We start from the raw sequence: 13,096 nt of genomic DNA on the forward strand, positions 1-13,096 counted from the left end.
CTGGAATTGGTAATGGCAATCCTGTACCACAAATCTGAGGTACTCCTGGTGAGGATGGTAAATGGGGACATGCAGGTAAGCATCCTTGATGTCCAGGGATACCATGTAATCCCCCTCGTCCAGGCTTGCAATAACCGCCCTGAGCGATTCCATCTTGAACTTACATTTTTTTATGTATGTGTTCAAGGATTTCAAATTTAAAATGGGTCTCACCGAACCGTCCGGTCTCGGTACCACAAACAGTGTGGAATAGTAACCCCGTCCTTGTTGAAGTAGGGGCACCTTGATTATAACCTACTGGGAATACAGCTTGTGAATTGCCGCTAGCACAGCCTCCCTGTCTGAGGGAGTAATCGGCAAGGCAGATTTTAGGAACTGGTGGGGTGGAGACGCCTCGAATTCCAGTTTGTACCCCTGAGATACTATTTGAAGGATCCAGGGATCCACCTGTGAGCGAGCCCACTGATCGCTGAAATTTTTGAGGCGGCCCCCCACCGTACCTGGCTCCGCCTGTGGAGCCCCACCGTCATGCGGCGGACTTGGAAGAAGCGGGGGAGGACTTTTGCTCCTGGGAACCTGCTGTTTGTTGCAGCCTTTTTCCCCTACCTCTGCCTCTGGACAGAAAGGACCCGCCTTTTCCTCGCCTGTTTTTCTGGGTCCGAAAGGACTGTGCCTGATAAAACTGCGCCTTCTTAGGCTGTGAGGGAACATGGGGTAAAAATGCTGACTTCCCAGCTGTTGCTGTGTAAACTAGGTCCGAGAGACCATCCCCGAATAACTCCTCACCCTTATAAGGCAAAACTTCCATGTGCCTTTTAGAATATGCATCCCCTGTCCACTGCCGAGTCCATAAGCCTCTCCTAGCAGAAATGGACAATGCACTTATTTTAGATGCCAGCCGGCAGATCTCCCTCTGTGCATCTCTCATGTATAAGACTGAGTCTTTTATATGCTCTATGGTTAGCAGAATAGTGTATCTGTCTAGGGTGTCAATATTTTCTGACAGGGAATCTGACCACGCAGCGGCAGCACTGCACATCCATGCTGACGCAATAGCTGGTCTAAGTATAATGCCTGAGTGTGTATATACAGACTTCATGGTCGCCTCCTGCTTCATATCCGCAGGCTCCTTGAGGGCGGCCGTATCCGGAGACGGTAGTGCCACCTTTTTAGACAAACGTGTGAGCGCTTTATCCACCCTAGGAGGTGTTTCCCAACGTGCCCTAGCCTCTGGCGGGAAAGGGAACGCCATTAGTAACTTTTTAGAGATTACCAATCTTTTATCGGGGAAAGCCCACGCTTCTTCACACACTTCATTTAATTCTTCCGATGGGGGAAAAACTACGGGTAGTTTTTTCTCCCCAAACATAATACCCTTTTTAGTGGTACCTGGGTTTATATCAGAAATGTGTAATACCTCTTTCATTGCCTCAATCATGCAATGAATGTCCTTAGTGGACATTAGATTAGACTGGTCTCCCTCAAGGTTCACATATCTGCCTTGTCGGTATGGAGACCAGGCGAAGGCATAAGTCCGGGCCTCGGTGCAGAAAACCCAGAATTCTGGAAGTTCTGAATCTGTATGCATCAAAATTCTTAACAGCACACCATGTGAAGTTAGAATTCCAGACCCTATGATAAATACAGGCAGATGCCGGCTTTCGGGCCTTCAACATAGTTTGTATAACCGCCTCGGATAATCCTTTGGTCCTCAGGAGTGATGCTTCAAGAGCCATGCCGTCAAAGCTAGTCTGGCCAGGTCTGGGTAGAGACAAGGGCCCTATACGAGGTCTGGGCATTGAGGAAGTAGAGGAGGACACTCTGTCGATAGACCCTGCAGGTCTGAAAACCAATGCTGTCTGGGCCATGCTGGAGCGACTAGAATTAGCATTCCTCCTTCTTGCTTGAACTTCCGTAGTACCCTGGGCAGGAATGATACTGGAGGGAACACGAAAGGCAGCCAAAAGTTCCATGGAATAGCCAGTGCGTCCACGAACACTGCTTGAGGACCCCTGGTCCTTGATCCGAAGACCGGAACCTTGTGATTGTGTCGAGACGCCATCAGGTCTACATCTGGTAGGCTCACCATGTCCACTAGTAGTTGAAAGACTTCTGGATGAAGATTCCACTCTCCGGCGTGTACGTCCTGGCGACTGAGGAAGTCCGCTTCCCAGGTCAGGACACCTGGAATGAACACTAAAGGCAGGGCGAGAGTTAAAGCATTAAACACCGCCCGCAACTCCAGAATGTTTAACGGGAGTAGTGATTCCTCCTTGGTCCAGCGACCCTGAAAAGAGTGTTGCTCCAACACCGCTCCCCAACCCCTCAGACTGGCATCCGTTGTCAGCAGGACCCAGTCCGGGATCCAGAAGCGAGGGCCCCTGCTCTATCTCTGGTCCTGTAGCCACCAGGTCAGCGACAGCCAAACCTCCGGAGTCAAAATGATCATGTGAGATCTGATCCGATGAGGTAGGCCATCCCACTTGGAAAGGATTAACCTCTGCAGAGGGCAGGAATGGAATTGAGCGTAGTCCACCGTGTCGAATGCCGACACCATTAGGCCAAGTACTTGCACCGCCGAGTGTATTGACACTCTCGGGCGACAGAGGAAGCATCTTATCCTGCCCTGAAGCTTCAGGACTTTCTCTGGAGACAGGAACAGATGTTGACTGCTTGTGTCCAGGAGAGCCCCCAGGTGCACCATGCTCTGAGCTGGGACCAGCAAAGATTTCTTCCAACTGATGAGCCACCTGTGGGCTTGTAGGAAGCTTACTGTCAGTTGGAGATGACCGAAGAGGACATCGTGGGAATTTGTCAGGGTCAGCAAGTCGTCTAGATACGGCAGGATCCTGACTCCCTGGCGACGGAGTTGTCTCGTCATTACAGCCATGGCCTTGGTGAAGATCTGAGGGGCCATAGCAAGTCCAAATGGCAGAGCCTGGAACTGATAGTGTATGTTGCCAATAGCAAGCCGCTGATACCGCTGATGTGACTTGGCAATAGGTATATGCAGGTACACATCCTGAATATCTAGAGATACCATATAGTCTCTGGGTTCCATCGCCAGTACAATTGAACGCAGTGTTTCCATACGGAACTTGGACACTATCACAAACCTGTTTAGTGATTTGAGGTTGAGAATAGGCCAGAATGACAAATTGGGTTTCGGAACTAGAAGCAGGGTGGAGAAGTAACTACCACGCCTGTATCCAGGAGAGAACTCACAACCTGCTGCAGAGCTTGCGCCTTCAACTGATACGTAGGGATGACCATGGTGCAAAACTGGCGAGGGGGACGTCTCTTGAACGAGACTGCGTACCCGTGAGAGACAACTTCTCGCACCCATGTGTCTGAATTGGTATTTAACCACACCTGGGTGAATTGCAGAAGTCAGCCTCCCACCTTGCGTTCCCCCAGTATGATCCTCCTCCTTTTCAGATTAAAACATCTGAGAGATTTGTGGATTGTGAGGAGGAAGCAGCCCGCTTAGATGACCCAGAGACACGGAAGTGGCCTGGAGTAGATTTTTGTCTGCCCAAAAACTGATTTAACTGCTGCAACTGGTTCGACAACTTGTCCGCCCAATGCGGATTAACCATAGGGACAATTTGTATCTGTAGGGCACTGGTGGTCCCATAGGGGTCATAATGCATTCCACTAGAGCAGTGCTTCTCAAACTCGGTCCTCAGGACCCCACACAGTTCACATTTTGCAGGTCACCTAGCAGGAACACAAGTGTAGTCATTACTCACTGACACATTTGAAAACATCCACAGGTTGAGCTGATTATTTCACTTGCGATTTTGTGAGGAGACCTGGAAAACATGAACTGTTTGGGGTCCTGAGGATCGAGTTTGAGAACCTGTGCACTAGAGTACCCAGTAGGGCTGTGAACGCAGACCAGGGTGGCTCCTGATTGGTTACAGGCGCTGCAGACTGACTGGGAGATGTATGACAGTACACAGACCATCATACACAGATTCCCCCCTCTGGTAAATCATTGGCACATGCTCTGCATGAGGCAGGAGCGTCCACAGACTTACTGCCCTTCTCATTAGACATTATACTAAATGCAGCAATAGAGCGGTTTAGTACGATGAAGCCAGACAGAGTATAATACCTGCGAATAAATCCAATGGTATGTGACTGAGTCCCTAGTACACAACACCTGCAAATAAATCTGGTATTATGTGGACTGAGTACACAGTAGAATACACGCAATGGGTAAATACTGTGACGCACTATACAAATGACCCCGACGCACCTAGTCACTTAGGGTACAGAATAAAGTGATAGACAAATCTGGGAAACACTTAAAGTGAAACCACACAGCAGATACAGGCACACACAGTTACTCTTGCAATGTAGACAATTATTATGATAATAAAACTGCACTGAATAAATATATATATATATATATATATATATATATACACATACATACATTGCAGACAGCGGCGGCACTCGGAGACTTAGAATAAAGTGCATAAAACATTTATTGTCAATTTCTACGTTTCGGGGTACGCAGCCCCTTAGTCAGGATAACCAGCATATAACAAATACAGTATTTAAATACCTTAACCCACAAGGACGCCCCGCTCAGCCTCCATTCGCGTCGCCCGGGTTCCGGATCTGTCTCACCGGAAGTGACGACATCCCGGCCCGACCAGCCAGCGCGTAGGAGCTGTAAACAGAGTAACCATAGTTACCATGTGAATAACAGTGCACCACATATCCTAAATGCTCCTATCACAACCTATCTACAAATAAACAATCATATCACCTCAAATATTCAAATTTACAAGATCCGCCCCGCCATTAGTTAATACCAGGATATTGCGGCTGTATACAATTCATAACCAAGAATGTTTCTAATCAACTATAAATTGATACCGAACACCCCTAAGGTGAATCCACCTCTCTCAGTTATTAAATATTCCCATTCCACTGATCCCAAGAATCAATGTTATAAAAAACATTTAAAATTAATCGTTTCATTAAGACCCTAATATTGATCCACATCGCTTCCACCTGTAACAATCTTTTTGATCTGTCCCCACCTCTTATAGATCGTGGGACATGATCTATCAATTTGTACCTTAATGTGGATACATTATGCCTGGCCTGTGCAAAGTGCCTTGCAACAGGCTGCTCACTTTGTCCAGATTTAATAGCTTCCCTTATCGCATACCTGTGTTGGGCCATACGTATTCTGAACTCACAGTCTGTTTTTCCCACATACACCAACCCGCATGGGCAGGTCAGTGTATACACAACAAACTTAGATTTACATGAAAGTGGAAACCGAATGGTGTATTTTTTCCCCGTATGTGGATGTTGGAAGTATTCTCCCGGTGTTAGGGTCTCCTGCCCTGTGCTGCCACGTCGTCATGGCAACCGGGAGACAAGTGCTAGCGGAGTAACCTGAGCGCAGCTGATACTCCGGTTCGGGTCTTTTGCTGTGCAGTGGTTACAGGCTCTGTGCACGGCAGGGGATCCGGTGCTGGTTTTTGTGCTCACAGTCTGTGAGGTCTGAGTGGGGCGTGGACAGCACCTGCTTTATAAACCCTCTTCTCAGGTTAAGCAGATGCTGCTGAATCTTTGTTGGTTAGTCAGTTCCTGAAAGTTAGCCAGTACTGTGTAGCTTTGTATTTGTTGTTGCTTACTGCAAATAGGCCTGGGGATTTGGTACTACACTCTGCCAATCCAGACCTAGCAGTAAGACTGGAGTCAGTCGTTTAGCTTGCTGGGGTTCTTTTGCTACTCTGTGAATTTAGCAAGTTTGCGGCTGTATTCTCAGACTTGCCTGCCAAAATCCTTTCTCACTGTGCAAAGTGTTCAGGTGTCAGTTTAGTGGCAGTAAGCTGAACCTGTGCACTGCAAGTGAGGATTAGGATTGTGGAGACTCTCCTTGTGTCTATCATTCCATCTCTGACCAAGGAGTTTACTGCCACACCCGTTGGTAACCCTTTAGGGTTTTGCCGTTGCCCTTAGCAACAGCATTTCGGGTTCTCTACGTATTAAAACACAACATCTTGCTTTTTCCATCTGAGCATTCCTAATACTAGGGAGACACCCAGTTTCTTAGCCTCTGGGCTTCTCTGTTCACTTTGTGTTTGTTTTGTTACCCTATCGCCTTCTGTGTACGTAATGTCATATTCCCCAGTCTGTCTGTGAGTTCATTTGTTTTGCATCCCTCTCCGTTCAGACACCAGTACATTCCTGCAGGCACTGGTGTGCATAACAGTTCAGACACCAGTACATTCCTGCAGGCACTGGTGTGCATAACACCCGGGCTTAGAAAGCTACAAGTGGTACACCCACTGCAACGGAAACATCCCTTTCTCGGTTTCAAAAAATGTGTCGGTTCAGAATTAAATTTTGACAGGTCCATTTTCACTACCATGTCTCTAATACTTTTATTTCTCGAGTAGCTAAATAGTACCTTACTGCCCACTGTTTTACCTAACTCTTTATCTGTGGCCACCAACGGCCATAGTTTTTTTACTTGTTTGGCTAGGTGTGGGCTGCTAGAATTATATTGTGTCACCCATGGAAATCTGTTGCCTAGTTCTTTCTTACTATTGGGTGCAAGGAGTTTATCACGGGACTTTGACAGAGCTTTCCTTTTAGCTTTCTCTATGTCCACTGCCGAGTACCCTCTCAACTTTATCACTATTGATCCGACATACCCGTAACAATTGGGAATATGGTAGGCCTTGTGTTGTTGATCTCGGGTGAAAACTGACTATGGTTACTCTGTTTACAGCTCCTACGCGCTGGCTGGTCGGGCCGGGATGGCGTCACTTCCGGTGAGAAAGATCCGGAACCCGGGCGACGCGAATGGAGGCTGAGCGGGGCGTCCCCGTGGGTTAAGGTATTTAAACACTGTATTTGTTATATGCTGGTTATCCTGACGAAGGGGCTGCGTACCCCGAAACGTAGAAATTGACAATAAATGTTTTATGCACTTTATTCTAAGTCTGCGAGTGCCGCTGCTGTCTGCAATGTATTTGTGAGGGACGGGCTGTCACTGAAAGAGGAGGGCACAGGAGCAATATCTTGGAGTCCGTGGGGACGGAGGGAGTGCCGGATCGTTCTGGACATTATATATATATATATATATACACACATACACACACACACACATATATACACACAGACAGACAGCGTGCTGACACTCCAGGTGAACGCAGCACAATAGCAGCAGTGCCCGCACAAATAACGAAGAATAAGAATCTAGAGGTGCGGCACTCAGCGAATAACCAGTTCAGGAGACAGCGGGGTTTAAATATATATAAAACACAGTGCGGTTCTAGACCGGAGGTATATATCAGAATACTCGTACAATATATCCTGTAATAGGTACACTCTTTCTTAACTAACGCTGTCTGTATAGAGACATGTAGAATACTCAAGTGTTTGTAAAGTCACAGCGCTGTATACAGGCGGCTTTACAAGGGAGACCTTGCCCTGCAGTCCAGGGGATCATCCGCAGCCTATACTTAGAAGATGGCGCCCAGCGTCTCAGTCAGGCAGTGAGGGAGTGTGTGAGACAGCTCCAGGGTAGGAAATATATGTGGAGATGGCGCCCTGGGCCGGGTGAGGGGCTACAGGTCAAGCACCGGTTCCCCTATGCTGGACTTCCACCACCAGTACTACAGAGCCTTATTAAATGGGACGTTAATACACCCGACCTATACTCCTACGCCCTGGCGGTCTAGTGGAGTCCATGTTCGGTAAGAGTGTCCACGCCAGCACCGTGACCCGTCTCCCTAGGTCGTGGACGGAACGCGATTTAATGGTGGGTCCCACCTGGAGGACCCTCTTACCTACTCGCCATAGCAGCCACGTGATCCAGGAGAGCGGTCTGCGACCGTGTGCCTAAAGCCGGTGCGTCTCTGCCACAAGTACCCGGGAAGATGCCGCGGGAGTATGCAATGCCACTTGGGAGGTGATGGAGCTGCAGCGCTGAAGTGTCTCCATGACATACAGAAATCTTAGAAAAGCTTTTCAGGGCTGCCCAGCGCAGCCCTCCTGTTACTGACCTGCTGCTGCAGGAACCAACTCAAAACTGAGCTCTCAGTGCCTGGAGGAGGCCCCAATGCATCCTGGGACAGCCTTAGGCTTTAGCCTGTTGGTGCCTCTGGAACAAGATACACTCTACACCCCGATGTTTTCCCTGTGGAAACCAATGTATCCTGTTGCAGAAATAAATGCTTGTCCTTTTTAATATGTCCTGTGTCAGTCTCCATATTTATCACATTGTGTACCAGAACCTGGTCGCTTGAATTTTTCTACTGACAGCAATTTCATGGTCTGATCACACCCCTCTGATAGGGTCCTGGTCGCCTTTTCCCGCTACTCCTCCTTTACCACCTTGGAGATTGCAGGATTATATATTAATGGATGCTGAAGGCACCAGAATTATGCAAGAGGCCCTGTCCTCCTTAGATGTGACCACTCCTGAAGATACTTCCATTAGGAACCACTGGTGTGCCCTTAAGGCCATGGATCAGAAGCCAGAGAAGGCCGTCATCCAAGTGCCAGGGGACAGGTAATCAGCAGGGAAGGTGCAGGATCCTCAATGCTGGTTCCCATACACAAGCTCAATAAATGTCTTATATACCTAAGGCGACGGTAGCAAGACTCAGATGCTGCCAACTCAGTCACAGGAGCCGTTCATTAGCCAATTCCCTGAGGCCGGCTGTTACAGGAGCATGTGGATACATGACAGGGGCTGCACCAGATATTTCATAAGCATTGTGTCACATGGCATGAGGAACCCAGAGCCTGTGCCCCAGCAAGCAGCTGCACCATACGAGAAATAATAGGATTTTGGTTACCTACCGGTAAATCCTTTTTTCGTAGTCCGTAGAGGATGCTGGAGTCCATATTAGTACCATGGGATATAGACAGGTCCACCAGGAGCCATTGGCACTTTAAGAGTTTAATAGTGTGGGCTGGCTCCTCCCTCTATGCTCCTTCTACCAGACTCAGTCTAGAAACTGTGCCCGAGGAGACGACATACTTCGAGAGAAGGAATTACACAGATAGTGGCGAGATTCATACCAGCTCATACAACAGGTAAATCCGGCAAAACATGCCGGAACAACTCAGCAACAGCTGAAACCGTAAATAATGCAGAGCTTACCTAGGAACCAGGCCGTACTGAACTATAAGACCAATGCTGGAAACCGCATCACTGGGCGGGCGCCCAGCATCCTCTACGGACTACGAGAAAAGGATTTACCGGTAGGTACCATGGGGATGTACCAAAGCTCCCAGTACGGGAGGGAGAGCGCGGAGGCTCCTGCAACACTGCTTGACCAAACTTGAGGTCATCAGAGGCTAAAGTATCGAACTTTTAAAACTTGGCAAACGTGTTCGACCTAGACCAAGTAGCTACCCGGGGCAGAGTTGTACAGCTGAGACACCCCAAGCAGCCACCCAGGAAAAGCCCACTTTACGAGTAGAGTGGGCCTTTACAGATTTTGGACACAGCAATCCTGCCGTGGAATAAGCATGCTGGATAGTGAACCTGATCCAGCGTGAAATCAACTGCTTAGAAGCAGGACACCCAATTTTCTTGGGATCATAGAGGACAAACAGAGTCACTTTTCCTATGACGAGCCGTCCTCTTCACATAAATCTTCAAAGTCCTCACTACATCCAAGGCCTTTGAAGCAATTGAGGAGTCAGTAGCCACTGGTACCACAATAGGTTAGTCGATATGGAAAGCTGACACAACCTTAGGCAGGAACTGTGGACGAGTCCTAAGTTCCGCCCTGTCTTCATGGAAGATCAGATAGGGGCTTTTACAAGATAAAGCCCCCAATTCCAACACGTGTCGTGCAGAAGCCAAAGCCAACAAAGTGACCGCCTTCCACGTGAGAATCTTGAGATCAGCCTCCTGTAGAGGCTCAAACCAAGCAGATTGCAGGAACTGCAACACCACATCAAGATCCCAGGGTGCCGTTGGCGCCACAAAGGAAGGTTGGATGTGCAGAACCCCTTTCAAAAAGGTCTGAACCTCGGGGAGGACAGCCAATTGTTTTTGGAAGAAGATGGACAACCCAGAGATCTGGACCTTGATGGAGCCCAATCTCAGTCCCATATCCACCCCTGTTGAAACACCACCGCAGGAAACTTCTTGGACTCACACCAACAAACATATTTTTTTCAAATGCGATGGTAATGTTTAGACATTACCCCCTTCCTAGCCTGTATCAGGGTAGGAATGACCTCACTCGGGTTACCCTTCCGAGCTAAGTTCTGGCGTTCAATCGCCATGCCGTCAAACGTAGCTGTGGTAAGTCTTGATAAGCGAACGGCTCCTGCAGTAGCAGATCCTCCCGAAGTGGTAACGGCCTTAGATCTTCCAGCAGACGATCCAGTAGATCCGCGTAGCAAGCCCTCCTTGGCTAGTTCAGGGCAATGAGGACTGCCAGAACCTTTGTTCTTCTTACCAGTTGAAGAACTTTTGGTATCAGAGGAAGTGGAGGGAACACATACACCGACGTGAACACCCACGGTGTTACCAGAGCGGCCACCGCCTGTGGGTCTCTCGACCTGGTACAGTACCTCCGCAGCTTCTTGTTGAGGCGGGAGGCCCTCGTGTATGTGAGGAAACCCCCACCAACCGGTTACCTCCTCAAACACCTCCAGATGGAGGGCCCACTCTCCTGGATGAAGATTGTGTCTGCTGAGGAAGTCTGCTTCCCAGTTGTCTACACCTAGAATGAAGATTGCGGACATCGCCACCGCGTGCCTTTCTGCCCAGAGGAGGATTTTTGACACCTCTGACATGGCAGCCCTGCTCTTTGTTCCGCCCTGTCGGTTTATGTAGGCCACTGTGGACATGTTGACCGACTGCACCTGAACAGCCAGATCCTGTAGAAGGTGTGCTGCTTGCAAAAGGCCGTTGTACACGGCTCTTAGCTCCATAATGTTTATCGGGAGAAAGGATTCTTGATCCGACCACCGTCCTTGGAAGGTTTCCCCCAGAGTGACTGCTCCCCAACCTCTTAGACTTGCATCTGTGGTTAGAAGGATCCAGTACTGAACTCCGAACCTTCGGCCTTCCAGAAGGTGAGGCAGTTGTATCCACCAGAGGAGCGAAATCCTGGCTTTCGGAGACAGACGGATCCTCTGGTGCACGTGTAGGTGAGAACCCGACCACTGGTCCAAGAGGTCCAGCTGAAAGGATCGAGCATGAAACCTTCCGTATTATAGAGCCTCGTAGGAGGCAATCCTCTTCCCCAGAAGGCGGATGCACTAATGAACCGAGACCCGGGTAGGCTTTAAGACATCCCGGACCACTGATTGAATCATCAATGCTTTCTCCACCGGCAGAAACACCCTCTGCACATACGTGTCTAGGATCATTCCCAGGAAAGACAGCCTCCTTGTCGACTCTAGATGAGACTTCGGGAGGTTCAGGACCCAACCGTGCTCCTTGAGCAGATGTGTCGTGAGAGCAATGATCAGGAGATCGTCCAGATACGGAATTATGTTCACCCCTTGCTTGCGCAGGAGTACCCTCATCTCCACCATCAGCTTGGTGAAGATCTTCGGTGCTGTGGAGAGGACAAACTGCAGCGCCTGAAACTGATAGTGATCGTCCAACAGTGCAAACCTGAGATATGTTCAATGCGGAGACCAGATGGGAATGTGGAGGTACGCATCCTTGATGTCCAGGGACACCAGGAAGTCCCCCTCCGTCAGACCTGAGATGACAGCTCTCAGAGACACCGTCATGAATTTGAACTCCCTGAGGTAGGGATTCAAAGATTTTAAGTTCAGAATTGGCGGTACCGAACCATCCTGCTTCGGTACCACGAAAAAGTTTGAATAGTAACCTTTGTTCCACTGATGAGGTGGAACTGGAACAATGACCCTGGACACCACCAATTTTTAAATAGCTTCCAGAAGAATTGTCCTATCTGCCAGAAGAGCTGGCAAGCCTGACTTGAAGAAACGGTGAAGTGGGAGAGTTTGAAACTCCATTCTGTACCCTCTGGACACTGTATCCAGTACCCAGGGGTGCAGGCCAGACGTCACCCAGATGTGACTGAAATGCCGGAGTCTCGCCCTCACCTGACCTTCCTCCATGCCTAGTCGACCACCGTCATGTGGATGACTTAGGGGTATCAGATTCTGGTTCTGGGAGCCAGTGGGAGCATGCTTTTTTACTTTGTAAAAAAAATAAGAATTTACTTACCGATAATTCTATTTCTAGTAGTCCGTAGTGGATGCTGGGGACTCCGTAAGGACCATGGGGAATAGCGGCTCCGCAGGAGACTGGGCACATCTAAAGAAAGCTTTAGGACTATCTGGTGTGCACTGGCTCCTCCCCCTATGACCCTCCTCCAAGCCTCAGTTAGGATACTGTGCCCGGACGAGCGTACACAATAAGGAAGGATTTTGAATCCCGGGTAAGACTCATACCAGCCACACCAATCACACTGTACAACTTGTGATCTGAACCCAGTTAACAGCATGATAACAGAGGAGCCTCTAGAAAAGATGGCTCACTACAACAATAACCCGAATTTTTTGGTAACAATAACTATGTACCAGTATTGCAGACAATCCGCACTTGGGATGGGCGCCCAGCATCCACTACGGACTACGAGAAATAGAATTATCGGTAAGTAAATTCTTATTTTCTCTAACGTTCTAAGTGGATGCTGGGGACTCCGTAAGGACCATGGGGATTATACCAAAGCTCCCAAACGGGCGGGAGAGTGCGGATGACTCTGCAGCACCAAATGAGAGAACTCCAGGTCCTCCTCAGCCAGGGTATCAATTTTGTAGAATTTTACAAACGTATTTGCTTCTGACCAAGTAGCTGCTCGGCAAAGTTGTAAAGCCGAGACATCTCGGGCAGCCGCCCAAGATGAGCCCACCTTCCTTGTGGAGTGGGCATTTACAGATTTTTGGCTGTGGCAGGCCTGCCACAGAATGTGCAAGCTGAGTTGTATCACAAATCCAACGAGCAATAGTCTGCTTAGAAGCAGGAGCACCCAGCTTGTTGGGTGCATACAGGATAAACAGCGAGTCAGATTTCCTGACTCCAGCCGTCCTGGAAACA

The 13,096-nt window shown here is 48.9% G+C and overlaps 1 protein-coding gene across 1 annotated transcript in view; it reads right to left on the reverse strand.

The window, feature by feature from the left end:
* The window catches only part of LOC134984203 (uncharacterized), a 182,146-nt gene extending 170,032 nt beyond the window's left edge, over positions 1-12,114 (reverse strand). Inside the window, exons 1-3 of the mRNA XM_063949837.1 lie at positions 12,017-12,114; positions 11,375-11,638; positions 2,774-3,116 (exon numbers count right to left, since the gene is read on the reverse strand). Of these exons, the coding sequence (XP_063805907.1) occupies positions 2,774-3,116; positions 11,375-11,638; positions 12,017-12,114 (705 nt within the window). The remainder of the gene's footprint in view (positions 1-2,773; positions 3,117-11,374; positions 11,639-12,016) is intronic.
* Between the last annotated feature and the right edge of the window lie 982 nt (positions 12,115-13,096).

The sequence above is a fragment of the Pseudophryne corroboree genome, assembly GCF_028390025.1.
Source record: "Pseudophryne corroboree isolate aPseCor3 chromosome 3 unlocalized genomic scaffold, aPseCor3.hap2 SUPER_3_unloc_4, whole genome shotgun sequence".
Taxonomy (NCBI): domain Eukaryota; kingdom Metazoa; phylum Chordata; class Amphibia; order Anura; family Myobatrachidae; genus Pseudophryne; species Pseudophryne corroboree.